Below are 26,195 nucleotides of genomic sequence, written 5' to 3'. Positions count from 1 at the left end.
GAGATAATGGAGAGCCTTCTAAGAGTTTTGCAATATAACAGCAAATTTCTACTGTTCTTGAAAACTCTTGAGTAGAATACAATAATTTTTTATATTTTAAATTTGAATCGTATTGGGTTTCAAAAATTGAACTTAATTTATCACTATATGTTTATGTCAAAATGACGAAAAATTTTCATAAATTATTTAAGAGCTACAATTAACTAATGATTTTCTTTACTTATCATTTGTAAATATTTTTCTTTACTAATTTTTCTTTTAAACCCAACGTAGCGCACCCAAAAATCCAATACTGACCACAAAACTCAGCTGTCTGTGACCGTCCCGAAAGATTCCTATCTCGTTTGTATTTTCTTTTCTTTAAAATAACAACAAAAACATTTAGAAAGAGGCAGAGTGCAACGGGTGGCTAAAATAAATACGCAAATACAAATCGAAAACGCAAAATAGAAAGCAATTGATATGCTACTTGGCATTTTAGTTTTAAATTTGCGACGGCTTGTTGAAAATCAAATTCGAGACCGCGGCGGAAAAAATCGCTCTCAGTAAAATAAATATTAATAAAATTGATTTAAAAAAGGATTCCAGTTTACCAAAAGTTTTAAATACGCATATATTTTTAAAGCAGATAAGGTGATACAAATCAATCGACAATATTGAGCAGTTTGCTGCTAAATTTACATAACAAAAAGTGCGCATTTGGTGAACTTCGAACTCGATCGAAATGGGCATTCCGGACATCCGGTTGTTGGTGACGCTGGACTTCGAGGTCTACGGACATGTGCAAGGTGCGGTTAAAAGGAGATTCAGGATCAGGAAATAAGGGCTAGAAACCAGATTATCTTTCATGGGGATGGCTAAAAATAAACCCTAAATAGCTAGTTACTTTGGGGGCCCCACTTGTCCTTGGCTTTCTTTCACGCCCCATTCCACATTCACTAGACTATATAAAATATATATCTGTGGTATATCTCGACCGGCAGGCCTGAATCTCACGAAAGACACCCGTGAACGCTGCGCCAAGAAAGGAATTACTGGCTGGGTGAAGAACAGCAAACAGGGCACCATCGTGGGCAAGATGCAGGGACCCAAGGAGGAGGTGGACAAGATGTGGGTAACCCAGGTTTACATTCAGCTTCCAGAGAAATGTACTTGATGAATTTTCTTCGGCAGGATCACCTGGCTGTCCACTGAGGGCTCTCCTGGCTGCCAAATCGACCGATGCGAGATTCGGAACCAGGGAAATCTCAGCCGACTGGATTACAAGGACTTTGCCATTAGGTTTTAGATGTGTTTCCTCCTTGCGAGGCTATGGTTTTGTGTTTGTTATGTGCACTACTTTGATAAGTTTGTAAATACGAGTAATTAATAAAGAAATTAATAATAATTCGACTTAGCCAATTTCACGATGAAGCATAATACATTGGTTTTGACAATAGGAATTAATGAGAATGAAGAATGGAAACTACTTCTTGAAAATAATTAACTCCATAAGAAACTAGACCATAGATCCAAATTAAAACGCCTTCGTGCACATACGTAGACTGAAATCTATTTAGTTTTCAATACAGAAGCGTAACACTTGTTCTACAACATCTTTTGACTTAGGCTACATGTGTTTTTGGGGCATTTAGCAGGACTGGAAACGACCGGCGGCCTTCATGCGCTCGAAGGACTTGTTAGCATCGTACTTCCTGTAACGGGTTAACCAAAGTATTAATGGTAATGGATTTCAGATATGTATTGATTTTATATTTACGAGTAGAAGTCGGCGTAGGCGGCCTTCTTGGGATCGTTGACCAGAATCTTGTAGGCAACGGTGATAATGGCGGTCAGACCCAGGGAAATGGCCAGATTCCTCTTGATGGTGGCGTTGTGGAGGCCACGGAGCACGGGTCCTGCGCTGGAGGTTGCTGGAGTGTTGGCCATGACGCTAAAAGGAAGAAAATCGCAGAACTCAATTATTTTGCACGGTAGTTACGTAAGGTTCGTAGGCAAGTTGCCCAAAACAAATGAAAACGATTAGTTTGTTTCTGGCACCTAACTAATTGCCAAGCGCTTTCTTTACAATGCCAAATTACGATGAAATAATAAGAATTCAGATAGATATTTCTTTTTAAATTTTAAAACCTTATTATGTACTCACATTTGCAGAATTTGTCAGAGATAGAGATGCAACTATGACTGATGTCTGTGCGATACTATCGATGTTTTAAGAAATCAGGAGTGTGGCAACGCTGTAGGGAACACCGACCGAGCATAATTTTAACAAAACAAATATATTTTCAATTTTTATAAATTCCTCCTAATGGTTTTTTTTTTAAATGACACATTAATGACTTTCAAAAATATAAAATCATTTCAGCAAAAATTTATTGAATTAATTTTACGATGCATAACGGAATTTTTGATTCTCCCCATCAAGATTTTGTTGTACGAAACAATTACAATTATTTATGAATTTAGCGGACCTGACAACACTACTCGCGCACTACTTCCAGTACTGGCCAGCGTGCAGCCCTGAAACCCCGAAAAACACCGGCAAATTTAGGAGATTTCCGCGTCCAACCGACTGGCAACACCGGCTGGAAAATAAAAATGGCTACCACTGTGTGCTTGTTATTGTTCGTGGAATTTTAATAATTACGAAGTTTTTTGTACAAAATAAACAGGAGAAACGCATCGCTTCAGCGCCAACAAAAGGCAGAAAAGCAAGCGCGAATCTTTCGGAACGATCAAGTGCGTTTATTGAGTGCCCGCAGACGAGCGAACCGTGTGAAATTAAGCCCCCGAAAATCGGCTGCCCGAATGCGTGAAAAATTTTCCACCAGCTCTGAAAAAGCATTATTATTGGGCAAACGAATGTGAAATGTATAAAAGAGGAGGCCCAAGTACTTTCGATTTGCCCTGAACAATAATCTTAAAGCGGGCAAACGTGATTTCCAGCAGGAAAAGCGCTTAAAAAGTGACGCAGGAAAATCCGTATCCGCGCCCCGCACGTGTGTGTGTGAGTGTGTGTGTTGCAGTGCGTTTGTGTTGGTGAGGCTACTACTAAAAAAGTAAAAAGCAAAAAGAAGAAAAAAAAAGTGGAAAATGCCCAAAAACAAAGTCGAAGAGGTTAAAAACTAGTGGGGAAAGATCGAAAGACAATAAATCCAAAACCATCGACAGTGTTGTGCTTAAAATGCAATTAACCCAATGCAAAGGACGCCACGGCGGTCAATCGAAAGCTAAATGCGAGAATTGAGCAGCGTTCTACCAATTAAACCTACGACGCGTGCGATTGTCGTGTGATGATATGCCACTTAAACAGGTGAGTTTATGCGGTTTCGGTTTTTAAGCGCAACAGAACAGCTGATTTGCGATTATTGCACTTCTGGGTTTCTTTTTTTCCTTTGCTTTTGCCCATTGTACACTTGCGTCACCCACGCACCAAAACAGGGATAAAAACAAAAACAATAAGCGCGGTTTGAAGAGCGGGGAACTAATTGCATGCCTTTGAGTGTGTCTAATTTTCTTATTCCCGTTAAATTTTTTTTATTTTATTAATCTGCCCGCCCCTTTTTACCCCCCGCCTTAGTTCCAAGCAAGTATTTTGGTTACCTTTTCCCTCTGCCACACACACTTGCCCACCCATCACACACACACTGGCGCTTACACACGCACACCCTTCCAAGAGGCCAAGAAGAAAAATGGCGACGACGTCGGGGTATCGATAACACATCCCGCAGCGAGAGAAATGTCCAAAGCAAACGCACGCACGCATGGGGGGAATGCAACCTGTGGGCAGCAGCTGCCCCGTCCCCTTCTTTTGCCCATCGCGCGTGGAAAATGCAGTCAGCTGAAAAGACTTTTCGGATTACTTAATTCAAACATTTAATCATGGGGGCCTGTTGTCGAAACAAATTGTTGTTGGAATTTCCAATGAGTGGAATATAGCCATCCCGCTCTAACAGTAGATACGGCAGAGCTAAAAACAAAAACATAAAAAGCAAAAACAATGTAATTTGCTTAATAATATACTAATAAATAAAATATTCAATTTTGTATCCCTAATTTATTAATCTTTATTGGTAAATAAGAAATATGTTTTCAAATAAATTATTGTTTGTTTGTGTGTGTTTCGAGCCAGGGCTGCAAACTTCTAGCAGATAGTTATCGATACCAGATGGTGTCCACCTCCAGTAATTTCACTTGGCCCTTCTCTTCTTCTTACTCTTCCTATACGGCTCCTTAAATTGTTAATTAAATGACGGATTTGAAGAAAAATGTCTTATATTTGCGAACCCTTGCAGCAGCTTGAACCGTCACTGGTGCGGATATTGGTCTCGCTACCCTGGGATGCAGCGCAACGGCTGCGCCAGCTGGCCAACGATGGGAATCCCGAGCTGCGCGCCCTCAACATTCAGTCCGTGCAATTTGAGGGCGATTCTGTGATAACTTTGAAAGTTGGTGGACAAGATATTAAGATAACCAAGGGTGAGTACCTGTAGGTCATTCCTATTTAGATTCCCAAGTAATCGCTGTAATCCCTTCGTCAGATAATGTAAACGAGACACTCGAGGCGGCTGGCTCGCTTTCCGGCAGCAAAAGTGGTCTGTTGCCTGCGGGATTCGATGGCCCCAGTACAAGCAAGGCGGCATCCGCCTATTTGCAACAGCATCAGAGAATCCTGCAGCTGCCCCTGAACGATGCAATCTCACTCCAGCAAAGAAGAGCAGCGGGGGCGGCGGGTCTTGGCCTCCAGAAGATGCCCCTTCAGCAGCAGCAGCCGCAACCGCAACAACCGGGGCAGCAACAGCAGGTGGCCGTCACTCCCGCCGTCTTCAAATCCCCCAATACCGTGTGTCCGATGGAGGGCAAGGTTCCGTTGCTGTTGCCCTCGCCCTCTGCCACGCGGGACTTCCCCTTCGAGAGCATGCGACAGGCGAGAGTACTGCAAGGTCGGGAGACGGGCGGTCTGGGTCCGCCACTGCCGCCACCGCCTCCTCCGCCGAATGTAACCCTCAAGGTGCTGAAGACGCAACCACAACAGGCACCGCAGAATGGGGAACTGACGCCCACAACGCCAACGCCGAGTACAACTCCAACGCCGCCGGGCAGCAAATCTCAGTTCATCCAGCCACCGCCGCCGCCATATCCGGGATTGGGAGCTGCCTCCGCGACCGGCAGCAGCGTCAGTTCACCCATTGCCATAGCGGGCGCCAGTGCCAAGCCAGCGATTGTGACGGCACCCAGCCAGCTGAACCATCCGCTCGGGCATCCGCCGCTGCCGACGGCTACGTCGACTGGCAGCAATAACATTGCCATATCGTCGCCGCTGCTGGTGAACCTGCTGCAGAACGACGGCAATGCCATGTCGAATCCGAACCAGCTCAAGTCGCCGCAGCAGCAACAGCAATCGCCGCTGATTGGCATGAGTCCCAATGGAGCGCAGATGATGAACTCCCCGATGCGATCCGCCGGTCCAGCGACGCCCAGCGATTTTCTTATGGGCGATGTGCTGAGTCCGGTGGTGCCTTCCTCACCCACAACGCCTCAGGCGACGGCTACTTCTGCTTGCCCGCCGCCCGTGGTGATGCGGACTCTGCAGCAGCAGCAGCAGGCCATGCTTAGTCCCAGCGGCAATGGCAACCTTATGTATACTCAGCAACAACAGCAGGTTCAGCAGCAGCAACAACAACAACAGCAACAGCAGCAAGGACCACAACATCGCTTTCAACAGCAGGCTGTGGCTTTGCGACAGCAGCAACAGCAACTTCAACGCCAACAGCAAATGCGATTCATGCAGCCACAGCAGCAGCAATTACAGGGCCAGCCGCAACCACAGCAGCAGTTTCAGCCTGCACCTGGTAAGATTTAACTACAAAATTTATTAATCTATAATCAGCGTCCATATGGGCTATGTAAACTTATTTAGAATACCTACTAAACTATTTTTCTTTCCACCCAACAGATTGCTTCAACAACATGGGCATGAATCCCATGCAACAGCAACCGATAAGACATCAATTGAGACCTGGCGGACTGCCGCTGGCCCCGCCACCACCTCATCCTCAACAACAGCAGCAGCAGCAGCGTCTTATGAGCCTGTCCATGCCGCAAGCGTCACCGCAACAGCAATTCATGAGCGGTGCCTCGCCGCATGGACCCGCACTCTCGCCCGCCTCCAGCCACCATTCGATGCACAGTCCGCTGATGGCCAATCACCAGGCACAGCAGCAGCAGCAACAGTCGCAAATGATGTCGCCTGCTTCTACGCCTGGATCCTCCGCTCCCAGCGAACTGGCGGTACAGCATATGCCAGCCGCTCACCATGTACCTGCAGCGCCGCCACCGGATTACAATCAGGCGGCAGCCAACTCCCGCTGGCCGTTGGCGGGGATCAATAAGCCGATGGACTCGGCCACCAAGAGCAGTTTCCAGGAGTTTACGCGCTACCAGATGCAGTACAATCTGCAGCAGCAACAGCAACAAGTCAATTTGCCGGGACAGCCGCAACAGCAGCAGCCACAACCGCAGCAGCAGCAGGCCCAGCAGCAACAGCAACAGTTGCCTCCCCCAGCACTGCCGACACTGCAGCAACAGCAGGGACAAGTACAACAGCCACAAGTTGGAGGTCAAGCTCAAGGTCAAGTGGATTCGCTGATATCGCTTTCCGTGCTGGATGCTCTGACCACCAACGATTTGGACGCATTGCTGCCAACTCTCAACTGTGATCTGGACTCGACGCTGAGTTTGGAAGATAAAAACGAGCTGGAGTCGCTGTTGCAGGACGCCAAGGATCTGGACTTGGATCTGATCGAAGACAATCTATCGGCAGTGGACATGGATGTGCGGGATGCGCTCAACACGTTGCAAGAGGCGCCGCTGGATCAGCAGCAGCAGCAGCAAACGGTGATGCCTCCCCAACAGCAGACGCAGCAAATGCTGCAAATGCCTTACCAGCAACAACAACAGCAGCAGCAACCACAACAGCAGCTGCAGCAGCAACTGATCATGCAACAGCAGCAGCAGCAGAGGCAGCAACAACAATTGCCGCAAATGCAACAGCGCCAGCAGCAACAGGTGCAGCGGCAAATGCAACTGCAACAGCAGCAGCAGCTTCAACAGCAGTTGCAGATGGTGCAACGCCAGCAACAACAACAGCAGCCGCAGCAGCAACCACAACTGCAAGTGCAGCATGTGCAGCAGCAACAGAGACCGCCCCAAAAGCAATTCATCATCAATCCGCACACCGGGGATATGGAACCCATGGCCAGCGATGACAGCGAAACTGAGGCCGAGGAGGAAACGGCACAGCCACAGTTTCGCAACAGCAACATGTCCGGTGGATTGGGCAGCTTCTGCTTCAATCCCGCCAACGATATGCTTCTGCCCAACAATCTCTTCTCCGAGGAGGACTCGAATTCGGCGCAGCAGCATCCGCTGGGAATTGGTAGTGATCAGGAGAGATCGCGAGATTCCCTGGCGTCCAACAAATCAGCCACAAGCAGAGCAAGGAAAACGCCAGTCTCGAAAGCGAATCACAGCATTGCCGGTGCGGGAGACAATTCGCCGCGGTCAAGCAACAGTTCGCCTTTGGTTGGCCTGAATTCGCCGCAATCCGTGACAGCCAGTGGAGCTGGAGGAGCGCCCAGCAAGAAGGCCAAGCCGAATCTGCTGCGCGGAAAGCTGCAGCAGGGCGTTAAGGAGCGCAAGGCCAAGGATCCAACGGCCACGCCGAAACCGAAAAGAGAGCGGGCGAAGGGCAATGCCAAGACGAAAGCGGCCGAGGAGAAGATAAAGCTGCGATTGAAGCTGGACAGGGTGGATAATTTGCCGACAACCGGCTACGAAGGGCAGATAGTTGTAAATCAGCAGCAACAACAGCAGCCGCAGCAGACAATATTAAATAAAATAGTTAATAATCACATACAGCAGCTGCCTATGCAGACACAGTTGTTGACTTTGCCCACACAACAACAACAGCAACAGCAGCAGCAGCAGCAACCACAGTTGCAGCAAACTCAAATGCAGCTACCACAACAACAACAGCAGCAACAGCAACCTTCTCAGCTTCAACAGCAGCAGCAACAACCACAGCAGCAGCAGCAACAACCACAGCAGCAGCAGCAGCAACAACAACAACAGCAGCAGCAACAGCCTCTCCAACAGCAGCAGCAACACCATCCAGTCTACAGCAACTTTCAACAGAATCAGCAGCAGCAGCAACAGCAACAAAGTGTTCCTGGTCTCAACGAACCGCGTGTGCCTCCCCTGCAGATTCGATTGCGGGGTAAGAACCATGTTGTGGTCAAGAACACGCGCAAGGATCGAAAGAAGGGCCAAAATCAGGAGGCCAACGTTGACGAGCGCCAGCTGAAGCGCAGCTACAGCGATCAGCCGCCGCAACAACTGCTGATGGACACGGTGACGGACAACAAGCAGGCCAAGCTGACGCCTCCGCCGCATGTCAACGGATTGCCCATACTGATACAGAAGACGACGGCAACGGTGGCACCGCCACAAATGCAGCAACAACTGCAAACCGGAGGAGCCACCACGACGAAGACCACGACCATTGTGGCGGGCAAGAATGGGCTGACGATCAGTGCGATTGTGGAGGCGCACAAGGCTCAGGCACAAGCGCAGGCCCAATCCCTCAGCGATCCGCAGCTGATTGTCGGTTCCACGAACACGGGAACAACGCCGACGACGACGACGACGTTGCAGCAGCAGCAGCTAAGCAAGATAGCCACCTCGTTGCCCAGCAGCATAACCCTGAGTGCCATTAACAGCAACAATAATAACAACAACGTGAACAGCGGTAACAACAACAATCGCCTGTTGACGATGAAGAATCCGATTAAGACTGCCGCCACCATAACGCCCATTGTGGGTGGCAAGCCGATGACAAAAAACCATAAGCCGCCGCCATACATCACAGCCGTGCAACAGCTGCAGCTGCAGAAGCAACAGCAGCAGCAACAACAGCAGCAACAACAACAGCAGCAGCAACAACAGCAGCAGCAACAGCAGCGACAACTGGCGGCGGCCGTAACCATGTTGCCCAGTGCGACCACCCTGAAGCGTGTGGAGATCACAAAGGTCACGCCGCAGGTGACGGCAGAGCAGGCTCCCAGCATAAATCCATCCCCAGTGGCAACGGCAGCGACGGCGGCAACAATAACCACCTCGTCGACGCCCACTGCGCAAACAACTCAGCTGATCTGTGATAGAAAGTTGCCAGTGGCCATGGCGCCGATGACCACCGTCAACAATGTGGTGGTGGCCACCGTTAATTCCTCCTCCGTCTCCTCCTCCTCCGCCTCCGCAACACTTTCAACCCTATCCTCGGTGTCGACGGCCTCCTCCTCGGCGTCCATAATCACCACGACCTCTACCTCATCGCCGGCTGCGTTGCCCAGCACATTGCGCAACTCGCCCGCCAGCAATGGGAGTGGAACACCCGGCCACGGGAACAATGGTGGTGGCGAGGACAGCGGCATCGAGTCCATGGATGCGCTCTCCGAGAAGAGCCCCCATCAGCTCTCCTCAAGCAGTCCCATTCAGGTGAGCAAGGCGGCGGTGACGATGGTGCAACAACAACAGCAGCAACAGCAGACGACGACGAGCACCATGGTCACGACAACAGCGACGACGGTGATACCAGCAGTGATTACAACCAGTTCAACGCCAACTGGAGTCACTGGAGCCACTGCAACCGGAGCAGCAACTCTGACCGGAGCGAGTTCCCTGCAACAGCAGCAGAAGCAGCAGGCGGATGACGAAATCGAGAAGGCTTTGGCCAAGATGGAGGGCGACTTTCCCGAGGACCTCGAGGATATCGTCTCCTCGATGATCAAGGAGTCCAGCGAGTATGGCCGTGCCGGACGTGATTTCCTCGACAGCCTGGAGAAATCGCTGCCGCCGGCGACGGTTGCCACGGTTTCGGTGACGGCAACCACGAACACAAGTAGCATAGGCAGTAGCGTCAAGTTGAATGGCGAACACCATATACTCGAACACGATGATCTCATCAAGAAACTCAATCAAGAGAGCAAGCAACCACAACAGCCGGTGGTCAAGGTGAAGCTGGAGGAATTGCCGCCGCTGCTGACGATCAAGAAGGAGCCGGCGATCAAGCCAGTTGGGGGTGGACTAAAAGTCGAAGCCAAGGTGGAGGTGAAAGCCGAGCCGAAAGCGGAACCCAAGCAGGAGGATAAGGTGCAGGAGAAACCCCAAAGCGAGGCCTCCCTGCAACCGATTTCGATTGAGATACCCGCCCAAGCGGATGGTGAAACGCCGAGGATTAGGACGAGGGCCAGCAGTCGCCTGGAGAGTCCACTGGATGCACCGAAAGCGAGTCCGGATGCGTCTGCAGTCAATGCGGCAGCCACCACCCCGGCAGGAAATCCTCCTGGCACCGCCAAATCCCTATCCCGCGCCTCATCCTCCACTGCAAGTCCTCGAGTGGTTACACCCACGCCCAACCACAATAACAACAACAACAAGCGACGGCGTCAGGAATCCGAGTGCGGGAGCAGTAACGATGGCGCCGATCTGGGCGAGAACAGCATCAAGCGTCCGCGGGTGAGCAGTGGCAACAATGGAAACGGGACCACCGCCACTCCGAATGCAACGGAAGCCAATGCAGAACACACTGCTGGCGCCGGGTTGCCCAAAAAGATCGAGATCGAGTCCTCCGACTCGGATGAGCCGCTGATCGAGGTGGCCGGCAAGGTGCGGAACTCGAAGCAGGCGCAAGTGGAGGCGGCCGACGCGGCAGCAGCAGCGGCAGTGGAGAAGCACATGACGCGGCGCAATGCACAGCAGCTACAACCACCACAAAACAGTAAGTTGAAATAAAACACTTGATTTTATAATTGTAAAAAGAATAGTAATAATTTATTTGTTATCTGTATTTTAGTATCGATGGATTCTTAAGTAATTTATTTTAAATATTATTATTTCACCAACAGAAGCGGCCAGCAATCATACCCAGTCCACCACTCCTTCACTCGGAACACCGAGGACAGGCAAGGCTCAAGCGTCAGTTGTTAACGCCACCGCTGCCAGCACCAACCACAATAGCAGTCCCAGTGCCGTATCAACGACAGTAACCACCACAACCATGCCAGGTGGAGCTGTGGTGACCACCACCAGCCAAACGAACAGCAGCACGAGCGTGGTGCACGCCACACGAGGAGCCACCGCGGCGGCGGCCAGCACGACCAACAACAACGTCAATTCGGCCAGTTCGCCAACGGACGAGAAGATCGGCACCCGGAGGAGCGTGCGCGCTAGTGCAGCGGCCAACAAGATCATCTACAGTCGCAGCAATGCAGCCGCAGCTGCTGCAGCAGCCGCCGCCGCGGCAGAGCCGAAGGGAACACCTGGCAAGGCGGCAGCAGCAGTCGGTGGCAACAGCGCCAGCGGCAATGTGGAGAGCGTTGCGGAAGCCAGACGAAAGACACGCAGTGCTGGTGAGTCCATCATACATATTAAATCAATATCGAAACAATCTTAACTCATTTATTACCACTCAACAGTCATTGGTGAGTCCATGTTGACCGAGGGACGCCGGAGAAGAACGTCGCGTGACTACAAGTGACCAGAGTTTTGCGCCTTGGCTAAAGGCTTGAACCATCCGAGCGATGCGCACGAAGACGATCTGCTGCAGCTGTTCGAAGACTTTGAGCAGCAGCAGCAGCAGCCGCCGCATCAGCAACAGCCGCAGCAGCAACACCATCAGCAGCAACAGCAACAGCTGGAGATGGGCAGCAGCAGCTTTCCTTTAGCCCAGGCGCAGGACGAGGACGGTGATGGTGACGGTGATGAGGCGATGGTGGCCACCGAGTACGAGAATCTGGCAATCTCGCGAGCAGCCGGCGGCTACATGGAGGAGGCCGACGATCACCTACTGTCCTACCACAGCAGCAGCAGTGCCGCCGACGTCGAGGTGGACGTGGACGAGGTGCTGATGCCGGAGCTGGCCAATGCCACGGCCCTGGACTGCGGCAACTTTGTCGACTACGATGAGTTCAACCTGTGTCTGAACAACATACTCAGCGAGGAGGATGACAGCGGCAGTGGAGGAGGTGGCGGCGGAGGCGGTGCCATGACCAGCAAACACCAGCACACCTGGCGCGATTCCGGCGACGTGCTGAACATCGTGCAGCTGAACAATGATTTGGGATTGAGTTTCCAGGAGTTCGCCAGCGAGGCGACGACGGCGGATGAACAGCGATCCGCCAGCAGCAGCTCGCCGCAGCTGGCGTAGTCGGCGAAGTCGGTTCACGAACGAACGGACGAAACGGATGGCTACTTGTATATATCTCACGCACTGATACCGAACGCTTTGGTTTGTAGTTCTTAGTCCTAGTTTCCGTTGAGGATTTTTTGTATAGTTAGTGGTAGCCACAAGTTGCAATAATGTTGCGTCTCATAGCGAGCAACATCACACACACAAACACACACACACCCAAACACCCCGCAGACGGACGGTTGCAAGCGCCGATTAACGCCTTCGTTTACACTTTGTTTTCTGCCCCGCCAAAGTCCGAGTTTATCCGCCACCAGATAGCCAGCCTCATCTCATCTGGCACTGCTGCGACTCCCCAAGAATCCACCCATTGGAAATGATTTGCTAGTCAAGTGAAAACAGGCAATTTAATGTATAGCTCAGAAGATGAAATTTGAACAAATTAGTTGAGTACGTATTTTTTCGAGAAGCTCCCATAAACACTAACGTAGAATAGTTGGCTAAAACTGAAAAGAATCAACATCTCCAAACCCCCACGCGAACACACTACGAGTATCTCACGCATGCATAGTTTATTTTTTTGAAAATCTTATTATTATTTCCATGGACCGCTCTGTAAATATTTGGATTCTTCGCGATGCAACATGAACACATTTCTAGCTTTAGGTTGTCTTACTTTTACGCGCTGCGCCCAGTCGAAAGTCTATAAGAAGCTGATCCGCTGGATCGAGCAGATCAGAGCAGACCGCACGTTTACTTTAGGTTTTCTACTATTTTTTTAAAAAGCTCTGTTTCATTTTTTGTTATTTACGCAACGCTAAAACATTTTACAATGCATTTTCAAAGGGAATTCAATAAATAGGTTCTGTAAGCTTTTGAAGATCTAGACAATGTTTTCGAAAGTCGAAAATTAGCATACAAATGGAGAGGCGCCGAAGTGGGGGAGTCCGCGATGCAGTTCCTCCTTCTTCGGTCGTTTATCCTCAGGGCAGGCGCATTGTCTCCTCTAGTACTTCCTCTGCATCTGCTGCTTCTGCCCCCCCGCGCTTCACCTACTCCTCATCCTTCTCCCTCTACTTACTGCTTCATCCTCGTCCGATCCCCGGGCGCCTAGCGCCTGAAGCCGAACTGGAAGTACTGCTGCTGCATCCGGCCCTAAATCTAAACCTATCTATCTATAGTTGATCCCGTTGCCCCATTTAACATATGAATACAGAATACAGTACATACAGATATAGCGTATTAGTTTCCGTAAGCTTGCGTTGTTTCGAAAATTTGTTTTTTAGTTTTAATTGCTCTAGCCTAAGGACAGTAATCTTAAAGCGAATTCTTTACCAACAATATATGCACATGGAAACCTATGCAATAAGTTAGTCAAAAATGTAAAAAGGCCAAGCACCACAAAAATGGAAAAACAAAAAAAAAAAAAAAAAGAACACAAAAAATACAAAACACAGATGGAAAAATATAATGAGAGGAGAGTGGAGAATATTGAGAATCAGTCGCCTAGAATTTGTCGTTTTGCAAAGTGAAAAGAACTATATAATGTTATATATTTTGCATATGCAAAACACACAAGAAAAGGGGATAAAGTAAAAAAAAAAAAAAACCACACAAACAAAAAGTTGTATTGTATATAAGGCAGGCTCTATTTTTGCTAAATGTTATTTGAACAAATAGGGGAAAACAAAGAGTAAAGTAATTGAAGCAGAGCAAAGGCAAAGCGCTAGACAAAACACAAAACAACATTATATATTGTTCAATATTATTATTACCTTATATATATATTGTATGATTGCTACATAAAATAATTCTTTTGATACTTTGTACATGTTTACTTTAAAGCAAGGCAAAACATAAGCGTATGTAAAACCCAGACCCCTAGCATAACTTGCATATATTCATATAGAACCGCTAAACTAAACGTATATAGAACCCGGATCCGGACCCATAATTGCATACCACAACCACACCATCCACGGCCCCCGTAAATAATAAACGCAAAGGCGAAAATTGAAGCATATTTAGTGAACCTTTTGTTTAAACACTTCGGACAGGCCACAACAAACCAACTGCAATAAAAGCCCGATTAAGCACAGCAAACAGTAAAACCGAAAACACGTTAATGGAAATGTTGTATAAAACGTATAAATAATTTATATACCGCTTCGTAAACAAACGGCAACAAACAACACACACACATAAACAAATAAAAAAGATATATTTAAATATTTAAAACAACAACAAACCACACAAGATGAACAACAACAAAAACGAAAGTGTCTTAAAACGTAGTATTAGAAGTTTATTATTAATTTGTTTGTACTTTAAAGTAAAATATTTATAGAAAAAGAAAAAATACAAAGATTTAATATACACAAAAAATAAAAAAAAAACAAAACAGCTTTTTAATTCTGGAGGGGTTATTTAAATATTTATTTAGGAAGGGTACAAAACCATCTGATGACAATCAGTAAAAGTTTAAAAATGGGTTTACTAATTTCATATTTTTATTTTAAAGGTTTATCAATTAACATTTCATACTAATTAACTATACAACATATCTTACTAAATTTTAATTTATTCGTACAAGTTCCACAGTTGATGATCACATGAGACCCCAGAGGGTCCTGTGATTTGTCCCGGTGGCCAGGACCCAGCATTCCATCGTGAGAGAGACTAGAGAGGTTCTCCCTGCGCCGGCGCCCTGCCAGGATTGTCGGCTTGAGAGGTCCTGGCTCGCAACAGCAGGGACCAGCAGCAGCTGCGGCAGTCGAGAGCGAGTGGCCGCCGTGAGCAGGACGGCTGAAGCGGAGCAGGCAGCAGGATTCCCCAGGAGCCAAAAGCAACACGTAACAGAGCGGTTTCCCAGCTCGGAGGCAGCAGGAGGGGGCACCAGGAGAGGCGGGGGCAGCCGTAGGCTTTCAGTATACACAGGGAGCTCCCCCCGAAAAAAGGATATATACATATATATAGAATAAAACACCCGCCGTGCTACCAAGTGAGTTTTGCTATATCATTTTAACGGATTTCATAGGTTCAACCTGCCGTATAAATAGATAGAGTAGGACATATGTTTTAACTGGTCTTTAGTGGGCAGCTTTAACTGCTTTCAAGTGGTCTCCGAGGTGTTGTGAACACTTTACAGCCTTCGTGCCAGATATCAGCGGCCAATTCCCCGTCCTGGCCACAAATGACCCCATGGCAACATTACCCACAAAACTACAAATGCAACAGCAACAACAACACCAACACCAGTGGCAACTTTTTTGGCAACACCAATTGCATTGGCCATGTCGACGCTTAAGGATGACGTCCTACTTTTCGAGTGTTGATGTTGCCAGTTTTTTTCTGTCTTTCTCCGCTCAAGTGTGTCTGTGTTGGGGCTATGACGTAGTTTGCCAAGTCGGAATGTGTGTCTGTGTGTGTTGGCCTGTTTGGGGTGCTGGCTTGTTTGTATGTAGGAGAGAGTGTGTCGCCTGGTGTGTACACACCAACAAGTGTCGCCTGGCCAAAAGCGCCAAAAAGGAGGGTGCTGCAAAATTAATGGGAGTTGCTTGGCCAAAACAGAATCCGTGAGCGATTATTCGCTTTGCATACCTTTTCAGAGGATGCTGCGATTTTTGTCAGGGAATTTAAAAGCACTTTAAGAGATATTAACAAATTTAAAGAAAAATGGGTAAACATTAGATATATTATATCTATTATATTATCCATAGATATGTTATATCTATTATATTAAATTAAGATATATTATATCTATTATATTACCATTAGATATATTATATTTATTACATTACTTTTAGATATATTATATCTTTTATATTACCATTAGATGTATTATATCTATTATATTACCATTGATTGAATTAGTTAAATATTAAGTATTTAAGAAAATGAATACGTATTTATATATACGTATTTATATATATTTATAACTCAAAACTGTTTTAGTCCCATCAAGAAACCGCCGCCAATCCGTGGAACATGCAGCGTGATCGCTGCAGAGCTCCGTAGTAGATTCGCAAGATGCTCATCCGCCTGCGCTATGGAAGACGCCTGCAGACCTATCTGAAGATAGGTGCCTGTGTCCTGGTGGGTCTGTGCTACTTCGCCTTCCTCTTCCGCGAATCCCTAAATGCCTACGAGCACCGCGAAAGAGTAACTGCCGCGGAGTTGGAGGCGGAATCGGAACCCACGAAGCAGCAGCTCAAGCTGAAGCGCCAGCAGTTGCAGAGGCAGAGGATCCTGGCCAAGCAGCAGGAGCAGGGAAAGGCCACCACTGGAGGGAATGCCAGTGCCGGAAGCTCACATCCCGTGGCCGAGGTTCCTCCTCCGCCGGCGAGCACCTTGAATCCGGTCTACGAATATTCGGAGGAGCTGCACAGCCGCACGGAGCGGGAATTGCAGAAGAGGAACGAACATCTCTCCGCCGTTTGCGATCGCTATCAGCTGAAGGAGAAGTATCCACCGAATCCCTGGGAGTTCTTCGTCTCACCCGGACACAACAATCTCGTCTGGTAAGTGGCATTAAATCATCAAGTTATGTATGCTTTATAACCTTTTTTAATTGATTTTTGCAGGTGCAATGTATTCAAGGCAGCCAGCAGTACGTGGATGTATTACTTTAATATATTGGGTAAGTGAAGCATATAAAAAATGGGTTTTGTTTTTAAGGCAAAATGATCTTTGATTTTCCTACTCAAACTTATCAACAAATTGGTTTAATTTAATTTGAATACAACATAAGTTAAATGTATTAATCTGGAATAAGTGCCCTTGTATTTAAATATTTTATTTTCTTTTAATTATTAAGATACATTTATCAGATCTATTAATGATTTCTCTATTTTTTCCAGCTGGCTACGATGTGAAGTATCTGCAGAGGACGGACACCCAGCCACTGGAGCTGGCGAGAAAGCGTTTTCCCCGACCTGAGCTCGGCGAACTGATGGAGCTGCTGCCCAGTGCGTTGTCCTTCCTCTTCGTGCGCGATCCCTTCGAGCGGATACTGAGTGCCTATCGGAACAAGCTGGAGGGGAACAAGAACACCTTCTACAAGGCACTGGGCACCAAGATCGTGCATCGCTACCGGAAGAGGAGTCTCGGAGGACCTTGGCCGAGATGCGGACCCACCTTCGAGGAGTTTGTGCGCTTCCTGATCGCCGAACACGAGGCTGGCAAGAAATTTGACGAGCACTGGGCTCCGATCTACAGCTTCTGCACGCCCTGCAGCGTCAACTTCACGATCATCGGGAAAACGGAGACTTTTCAAAGGGACTCTGAGTTCATCATTCGACAGGCGGGACTGGAGTCGCTGCTTTTGGGATTGGGAAAGCTGCCGCAGCGAAAGCAGCGCAAGATTGGCAACCAGGCGCGCAGTGGAATCAAATCGGAGGCCCTGGTCGAGCGTTATTTCGCCGATCTCGACCGCTCAACGTTGGACCAATTGCTCAAGATATATCGCATCGACTTCGAGCTGTTTGACTACGACTACCGCAAGTACTACGACATGGTGCATCCGTGGAGCCAGGAGCAGAGCACCTCTGCATCCGGAGTGCCTGCTGCGGGATCCACCAGCACCACGGCCTCCTTGTCGTCGGGAGGACACTCCACCCAGGGTCAGACGACCTAGAGTCAAACAGCTGGGCATCGATGAGTCGCGAAACAATCTTATCATGTACCTTTTTACACGAAAACTCGAACCACAGATAAACTGACACACCACACGAAACAAACAAACAAAAACAGAACCCAACCGAAGCTAACAAATCTACCAAAGAAAAGTTTATGGCCAAATCAACGTTTTCCAAAAACGCAAAACCAAAACAAAACACTCTTGACCTCTCTCTTAGATAATGCCAAAAAAAAAAAAAAAACAAATGGATAGGATGGATAGGAAGGAAGCGAAAGGAAAAACTTAGTTAGAAGATTTAGCATTTTGATGGATTTTTTCAGCCACCAAAATTCTGACACGAGACCCCTACAATTTTACATGGCGTGGCATGTGTTGTGTTGTAGCTAGTTTATAAGTACCTACAATTTACAGTTGCACTCTCAAACCAAACGAAATCGACAAACACCATATATTATATATAATAGTTAAACGATATATACAGACCTCTATACCAATATCGCGAACGCTATTCTTCATGGCAAGGCTGGAGAGTTATATATACAACAACCAGAAAGTGAGAAATCGTCTTAAACCAAAGAAAATTCTGTATTTACACATATTTACAACCGAATCCCCAAATACCAAGCCCTCAACAAACCACAACATATGGTACTTACTATTATTAAGTTATTATATATACCTATTATATATAAACGAAATTTATAAACAGGTCTTGATCTAAGTCTATAACTTTTGTGGACTAGATACGTTTTTCCTAGGCTAACGAAACAAGCGGAAAATATTCAAGTTTTCGATTGGAAAATGAAAATGATACCAAAGAACGGATAGAAAGTATTTGAAACTTATTAACGAGAAAGGAAACCCAACAACAACAAAAACTTTTCATGTGATGTTTAAGGATTTATTATAAAGACAGAGAATATTTAATTATTATACTTATACTGTATTTCGAATAATGATAAAAACAAAAACGAAATCGAAATCGAAATTAGTGACATACACCCGATATTATTCTAAATAAATTTAAATTTTCAAAACTTTTTTCGTTGTACAAGTACAAGGCAACAACGTCATTAAGAATAAATAATCTCTTTACCACTCAAAATGGATGTTTTACTTACTTTTTTTAAGATCTGTAGGGGAGGAACTTCTGTAACTACCCTCGTAAATGCTGTAATACGTTAACCGCTGGTGAAAAGATGATGTAATATTTTTAAAAGCTCTGTAATAGATTAAGTCACAATTACAGTTGCAATTCTAATTAGTTTTGCTGATGTTTTCGATAATAACATGAATCACCTTTAGCAAGTCGTAAAAAACGGAAACTTTTTCCTCAAGCGGTTGACAACAGTGAAATTGCAATAAAAAATCCCCTAAAAAAGTAAGCAGTAAAAGGCATTTGTAAGTTTCTTTCATCATTATAAATAGTTTTATTTTCATTGATCAACACAAACGAGTTATTTAAATATTCATATAGATAGGGGCTGCTGCGTACGCATAGTTATAGTAATAATCATATGTATTTTCTTGTGTGCTTCACTGCCTTCTAGTGTAAAGTGTAATGCTTTAGCATTTGGATACAGTGATTGGCATAAAATTAATACAACTTTAAAAGTGAATGCTCGCTCTCACATGGACTACGTTCTACGACACCAATACGTCTCGGATCGATCTACTATATGCTCTACAAATATATAGTGTGTGTTTTTTGTGTGATTCTGTTCGGGTTTTCTCTTATTTAGTTGTTTACGTTTTTCAAGTTTCTTAAACTTCGATAACATTTAGTTAAAGCGCTGTGACCCACACGGGCAACCAAAGCAGCAAACAATAAATAAATTGAGAACGACAAACATTAAGGTATTATATTTAAAATTATTTATTGCAGAATATATATTCATTGATTCTTTCTCAGATTTCTTTCGTCTCTCACGCTTTGAATGTGCTATACGCTTAGGTGTAATGTATATGTTTGCTTTACTACACAATAGTATAAAATAAAATAAAATAAGCTTAGCTTGCAACTAAAATTATGTACACGATAGGAATAATAGAATAATAATAATAATAGTAAGTATAATTAATTGTGTAATATGTACAACAGCAAATACTTGGTAACTTTTGCCTACGAATATATAATATTTCATCTTTCTCCACTTTCGCTGTGCATAAGGAAACTTGGGATGCATAAGAGAACAAAAGCTTTTTGGGGTCACCCCAAAGTTTTACGGGGTCACCTTTGTCAGCTTTTGCAAACGAATAGCGTGTTTGTTTATAAACAGGTTAAATATGAAACTCTTTTCGGTCCGAAGACCCTAAGGATTTTGTTTAGCTCCGAGTTTTTTGACGAGATCTATATAGTTAAACATTTACGATTACAAGACTCAAATACAGTGGATAGATAAACATACACACAGAGTTATACATAGAGATATAGAGTAGTATGCTTTGATATCCGATAGTTAACACTCTGTTTTGGACTTCTCCCATATATAATATATACTTTAAAGGTTTCTTCCCTCCAGGAGAACTACTGGCGCCATGGAACTCTCTGCTCTGCCATCTACTGATCCTCTCAAGGTCTCTGTCTCTTCGCTCTCTCTCCTGATCCAGATTCGGATTTAGATTCAGATTTAGATCATGATCCTCCTCTGGATCCCACTTCACTGCTCCTTCTTTTGGCGGTTTCTTTACTCCGCCAGGATCATCTTAATGCTGGCCACCTCGGACTCCAAGCGCTCCAGCTGCGACTTGAGCAGCTGATCCCGCTCGGCACTGGAGACCACAGTGGAGGTCTCCTTGGGCGCCAGCAGCTTCCTCTGCAGCTGCGCCGTCCACTCCGCACTGGCGATGGAAATACCCGAATCCCTCTCGTCGCTGGAGTTGTCACCGCCATCGTTCCAAGCTGGTGGCGAAGCGCGATTGCAGTTGGGTTCCTGCTTGATGTGCTGCAGGGACAACAGCGCCGTGGCCGCCGCATCCTTGTCACCCAAGTGGGACTTGTGGCGCAGCTTGAGGGGCAGGCAGTTGTTGGCATCGCTGCCCTGCTGCGGACTGCTCCGCTGGAGCTGGAGAGGAGCGGGCTCGTGCTCCTGCTCATCATCCCCAGAAACAGCGCCCGACGAGGAGGCGGAGGAGAGTGTGGAGGAGGTGGTGGAGGACAGCATGTGCTCGTAGCTGGGCGAGCAGGCGCGGCGGGAAAGATTCAGGACACTGGTGGCACTGGCCGAAACGGATGAGCTGCTCACCGCATCCACGGCGCTGCTGCTCACGGCTGCCTCCACGTTGTGACTCCAGGCGGCGGCCGCCACCTCCAGATGATCCTTGTAGGCGCTGGGAGCGGGCACATAGAGACCAGCCGGCGGTGGCGGTGGTGGAGCTCCTCCTCCGACCACGGCGGCTGCATTGTAGAGTGCTCCGGCAGCCACCGCCTTGCGCAGGCTGTCCAGATCCTCGGGTCGCACATTTCGGTTGAGCGCCTGCTGCAGTTGCACTTGGAGATTGGCGATGGTGCTGCTGGGCGGGCGGTTGTGCGGATCGGAGATGGCTGGCGACGAGGAACCGCCACTGGGACTAGGCTCCTGCTGCTGCTGCTGTTGCTGCTGCTGCTGCTGCGGCTGGGGAATCTGCTGCTGGTGCGGCTGATGCGACTGCTGCTGCTGCTGCTGCGACTGTGGCTGGTAGAGATGCTGCGGCTGAGGTTGGGGCACCACCAACTGTTGCAGGTGCGTTGGCGGAGGCGGAACTCCAGCGTGCTGCACATGGTGGACACTCTTCACGGTGGCTTCCACTCGGGCATTGCCATTGGGTCCGTAGATCAGCGGAGAAAGTGGAGGACCCACCGGATAGCCATTGTGGCCACCTGGCGGGGATCCCTCACCGGATCCACTGCCCGCTGGTGAGGAACCGGATGAGGAGCCACTGCCGCTCATCTTGGCCCGCTTTGTGTTGCTCAGCACCTGCTCGCTGGTGGGCAGGGAGGCCAGTATCTTCTCCACACTGACCAGATTCTCCCCGGAGATATTGAACTTATCCCTGATGGCGTCCAGTTGGGCCTTCAACACGTGGTTCTCCTTGGTGAGTTCGATCACCCGCTGCTCCAAAACCATATCATTGTAGCGCCTCTTCTCCCGGCTCCTCTTGGCCGCCTCGTTGTTCCTTCTCCTCCGATCCCAGTAGCTCTCGTCCTTTTTGTTGTCTGGCGTGAATTCCCGTTGCTTTCTTTGCGAGAAGAGCTCCTTCTGTGCGGCAGTCAACGCCGATTGGGGTCCATTGCCTCCCTGCGAGGGCGACTGGCCCATCATCCCATCTCCATAGCCACTTCCCGGGACAAACTTGCCCAGACTGTCGGACATGCCGCTGTCATTCGACTGCGGACTGATGGAGCCTCCGTACATGGAAAGGGGATGCACTGCAAGAAAAGATAAAAGAAGTTTAGTTTTCAAACATTATATAAATGATTTATTCATTCACAAAAAAATAATTTTATTTCAATTCATGACTTTTAAAATTCTTTTTTTTTTTTTTTTGAATAAGTAACTAATATTTATTCCGGTGTAATATAACTACTTGTTTAGGTGCCTTTGGGGAACTTACAATTAGTTGCCTCGTTGGAGCTGCCGTTCATCGACAAAGTCGGCGATATGTTCGACAGTCGGACGTTGTTCATCATGGCGATGTTGGCTTTGTTGTGGCTGTTGGTGGGCGTGCCGCTGAGGACCTCGGGCATTGCTGTTGGGCCCGCTGACTCCGGGTAAAACTTGGCCGGCGGTGCTAGCAGGAGCAGCGTCTCCTCCTTGCCTCCGGTGTGGGGGCGTGGCCCGTAGGGAAAGTGTTGCAACTGCGCTAGCTTCTGCTGCAGCTGCTGCTGCTGTTGCAGGTGGCTTGGGTTGCTCTGCTGCTGGATTCGGGGAACTGCAATGGAAATAAAGAAACGGACTGGTAAGTAACTTTGTTTTTGACTACAAATTAAAACTAATTTATTGTTCTTTAACATTTTTATTTATAATTCCTACATAGCTTACTCAATTCCTACGCCTAGAAGCACACTACATTTTTTTTTGCGCCACCCCCGAAAAATAATAAACAAACAAAACCTTGCTCCCAATCGAAATCTAAGATTGCGCAGAATATCTCTTTCCTGCTACCATAACAATTGCACTTATCACATATTTATGGCAATTCTTTCAAATTTTCTTATCTGCCCGTGTCACCTATAGAATATATATATAGTAATTTTAATCAGGTTAGAGGCCTGATAAGCTGACAAAATGAAAAGAGGTCCGCCACTCAATGAACAATCCGTTGGGTCCCCAAAACGTCTAATGCGATCTTGTCTGGCCAAAACAGACGCACGCACACACACAGAAAACTTTCTTTGTTCGATGGTCCTTGCCCTTGCTTATTGCCCTCGGCCATAGCTTTACCGTTTGCTTTCGTTTTTAGCGCAGGCATTTACACAATGATTACGGCCAATGATGCAAGAATTGCCGAGGGAGAGAGAATGAGAGGAAGCGAGAGCGCGAGAATTAGACGACAAAGGCGAAAAGAACCAACACCAACACCAACGCAAAGAAACAGAACGTAAACAAGAAATCGCACATTGCAAATCTGTGTGTAAGTGCTCCCCCTTGCCCCCACGCTCTTTTCCCCACTCTCTTTTTTCTCACCCTCACCATGACCATCGAATTGGCATTTACAGTTCAATGTGCTCGCAGACACACTCGCCAAACACTGTGTGTGTGTGCCAGACTCTGCCGACGTCGACGCCTACGCCGGCTTCGCAGCTGCCGGCAACCCCTAAGCGCGAGAGCAAGAGAGAGGGCGAGTGAGAGAGACTAGCGCTGCAGTCGGCGTCTTGACAAAATTCACAAAAACAAAATGACTAAGCTCCGCCAATCACCCCTCTCTCCAAAACACCCCCGCGACGCCCCAAACATTTTGGGAATTTTTGTTTTGCGTTTCAATCATCGTGTGTTATTGTTTTTCACCGATTAAGTTTAGTAAATATTCTAGAACTGATTAACTCTTGTTATTTTACTACGCAGAAAAACAAAGGAACTTGAAACTATTTGATTTATTATATCGTTCGGATATGTGCATCTGCTATAATTTGATTTATATTCTAGATTTCTGTATTTAAATAACATTTAGATATTTTGAGATCGGCTCGAAAATCTCGAAATCGTCTCTCTGGCATTTATGTATTATCCAAATAACATTTAAATTTCAAAAATTAATCATCATGTTATACAAATGTTTTTTAGAGTTTGTATATTATTTAAATGCACTAAAATAGTTTTATTATTTTTTGCACTCAACACCTACATTTGCTGTTGCTGGTGTTATCCTTGTAGTTACTGTAGTTGGTATCCGTATTGTTTTTGAGTATCAACAGATTCTTGGTCGTTGCAGCCGCTTTGAAAAAGTTCACTTTCTGTTCCAGCGTGCAGACAATCGACATAATGTTTTCTGGGTTAAGACGCTTTTGGCATTGTTTGTATTTTTATTCCGCAAAATATTTAATATTTTTGGGAAATTGTTTTTGAAACACTTCTGTTTTTTATTTGGGGTACTGAGTTAGTTGGCTAACGCGACGTTTCTGCGGTTGGTGCACTTGGCCGAAATGCTTTTAACGACTTTGACGGGCTCTCACTTGGTAGTGCTTTTATCGCGAATCGCTTTGACTGTTTGTGTGGATCGGCTATATAGTATAGCATATATATGGGGTCTTATCGCGAGCGCCTGAACCGCTTCGAAAGAAGGCTGAATCGCAATTGAATTTGTAAAAGCATTTCTCCGACGAGCTGCTCGACGGTCACGTTGCGGCAACACGCATCCGCTACACGCGACCAATCCGTGTTGCTTCGAACATGTTCGAACTTGTTGGCGACTTTGGGTTCTTTATGGAGTAAAAGTGAAATTTCTCAAGCCCCAACATCGAACCTTCGAACATTTTGTTGTTGCAAGCGATCACATTGCCGTTGTTGAGTAATCAGCGGGCAATCTGAAAAAAAATTCGTTTTGAGCTGCACATTTGAAACTAGAACGTGATTGCCTGCCCGAGAGCGAGGGGTTGGGGGGTTTCTGGGGTAGGGGGGCGTCGCTCTTGACGCTCAAACACTCACACACTGGCAAACACACGTAAGGTGACTGAGGTGCTTTGGCCGCGTGAGTCCGATTTCGATTCTGATTCGGATTCTTATTCCCATTCTGATTCTCCGTATTGCTCTGTATGATTTTGTGTGTGTGTGTGTGTGCCAGTTGGCTTGGTGACGCAAGCGTCTTACACAAAATATTCAGAGAACCAGCACATTATTAATAATCGAGAATGCATTTACATACACAGATGCAAATAGCTTTGGAGCTCGGAGAACCAATATTGAAAAACAGTTTAGGTAAGACTTTTTACTTTTTTAATTTTTTAGAACATTTACCTTAAAAGTACTTACATATTAAAATACATTTTAAAATTTTTTGAATTAAAAAAATTATTAAACAATCTCAACAATTTTTAACGAAATTTTTTTTTTAATAATATATCCTTAAATTAACATTTCCGAACACTCAAAAATTCGGTGTTTTCCCCTGCTTTATTTGCAAACATTTTCAGATATGGTAATTACTCAGTAGACTAAACACTTATTGTTAAACCCATAAACAGTAGCTATGCCAAGTGCTATTTAGCTTGGAAATTCAGCATACAATTAAAAAATCCCATTATTGATTGATCACGTGGCTTTGCAACTTTGGATATCTCGAAACGGTAAATATATGGTCAGGCCACTATCATTGCAGCCACCAAACTGTCTGGTGAGCCATTACAAAACTACTTCACAGCTTATATAAATCATAATTAAGCACTTTGCGCTGCGATAGGGTTATCAGAATGGAAACTATCACGTTAAATGCAGCTGAATACAAAGAAAAGAACAGAAGAACTGCTATGAATACAAACACTGCCACTTCACTGGGCAAACTCATTGTAAAAATAGTAAGGTCGGGAGATATTATGTAAGTTCCTGGTCACTGGCACTAAAACACAAATGAGGAACAAACAGCGAATCGAATTGAAAGAATGAATTCTAATGAATTTGCGTCAAAAGGTGTTTCTCAAAAGTGATTACAGAATGCCATTAAGCAATTCACTTTACGCCCGCAGTAAAATAAATGCTGGAAGAAATTTATGGAACCACATATGTACATAAATGCTGATAAAGTGCAATACAAAAAATGCGCTTTATCTTTTCATGATTTTTCTGGGCTATTCTTGGAGCAGGAAAATCTTTATCGCTTTGTTCTCTGACCATTATG

General features: G+C 46.3%; 5 protein-coding genes across 7 annotated transcripts; 3 read left to right on the top strand and 2 right to left on the bottom strand.

The window, feature by feature from the left end:
• Positions 1 to 484: 484 nt before the first annotated feature.
• Positions 485 to 1,401, top strand: LOC108089990 (acylphosphatase-2). Of its 2 annotated transcripts, XM_017188492.1 has the most exons (4): positions 495 to 545; positions 629 to 788; positions 984 to 1,110; positions 1,174 to 1,401. In XM_017188492.1, the coding sequence occupies exons 2-4, from the start codon at positions 725 to 727 to the stop codon at positions 1,286 to 1,288; spliced, it is 306 nt and encodes a 101-aa protein (XP_017043981.1). In that variant the 5' UTR covers positions 495 to 545; positions 629 to 724; the 3' UTR covers positions 1,289 to 1,401. The 2 variants fall into 2 exon arrangements, with proteins under 2 accessions (XP_017043980.1, XP_017043981.1); XM_017188491.2 differs by having other exon boundaries at positions 485 to 788.
• Positions 1,402 to 1,532: 131 nt separating this feature from the next.
• Positions 1,533 to 2,244, bottom strand: LOC108089991 (cytochrome c oxidase subunit 6C-1). The gene is made up of 3 exons (XM_017188493.2): positions 2,147 to 2,244; positions 1,760 to 1,933; positions 1,533 to 1,694 (listed from the first exon to the last, which is right to left on the bottom strand). Exons 2-3 carry the CDS (start codon positions 1,927 to 1,929, stop codon positions 1,631 to 1,633), a joined length of 234 nt encoding a protein of 77 aa, XP_017043982.1. The 5' UTR covers positions 1,930 to 1,933; positions 2,147 to 2,244; the 3' UTR covers positions 1,533 to 1,630.
• A 332-nt stretch (positions 2,245 to 2,576) lies between these two features.
• LOC108089891 (histone-lysine N-methyltransferase 2D) lies at positions 2,577 to 14,270 on the top strand. 2 transcript variants are annotated; one of them, XM_017188362.2, is made up of 6 exons: positions 2,577 to 3,313; positions 4,299 to 4,479; positions 4,542 to 5,852; positions 5,957 to 10,837; positions 10,965 to 11,468; positions 11,535 to 14,270. In XM_017188362.2, exons 1-6 carry the CDS (start codon positions 3,299 to 3,301, stop codon positions 11,594 to 11,596), a joined length of 6,954 nt encoding a protein of 2,317 aa, XP_017043851.1. In that variant the 5' UTR covers positions 2,577 to 3,298; the 3' UTR covers positions 11,597 to 14,270. The 2 variants fall into 2 exon arrangements, with proteins under 2 accessions (XP_017043851.1, XP_017043850.1); XM_017188361.2 differs by having other exon boundaries at positions 4,296 to 4,479.
• Positions 14,271 to 15,036: 766 nt separating this feature from the next.
• On the top strand, positions 15,037 to 18,990 carry LOC108089982 (carbohydrate sulfotransferase 11). Its single transcript, XM_017188483.2, has 4 exons — positions 15,037 to 15,248; positions 16,202 to 16,767; positions 16,831 to 16,886; positions 17,107 to 18,990. Exons 2-4 carry the CDS (start codon positions 16,277 to 16,279, stop codon positions 17,880 to 17,882), a joined length of 1,323 nt encoding a protein of 440 aa, XP_017043972.1. The 5' UTR covers positions 15,037 to 15,248; positions 16,202 to 16,276; the 3' UTR covers positions 17,883 to 18,990.
• Positions 18,991 to 19,737: 747 nt separating this feature from the next.
• Positions 19,738 to 24,668, bottom strand: LOC108089945 (myb-like protein AA). The gene is made up of 3 exons (XM_017188435.2): positions 24,210 to 24,668; positions 22,479 to 22,796; positions 19,738 to 22,293 (listed from the first exon to the last, which is right to left on the bottom strand). Exons 1-3 carry the CDS (start codon positions 24,343 to 24,345, stop codon positions 20,573 to 20,575), a joined length of 2,175 nt encoding a protein of 724 aa, XP_017043924.2. The 5' UTR covers positions 24,346 to 24,668; the 3' UTR covers positions 19,738 to 20,572.
• Positions 24,669 to 26,195: the final 1,527 nt, after the last annotated feature.

Source organism: Drosophila ficusphila, unplaced genomic scaffold (assembly GCF_018152265.1).
Source record: "Drosophila ficusphila isolate 14025-0441.05 unplaced genomic scaffold, ASM1815226v1 contig_412, whole genome shotgun sequence".
Lineage (NCBI taxonomy): Eukaryota > Metazoa > Arthropoda > Insecta > Diptera > Drosophilidae > Drosophila > Drosophila ficusphila.
The sequence above is the reverse complement of the archived record's forward strand: the minus strand, read 5'-3'. Positions and strand labels throughout refer to the sequence as shown.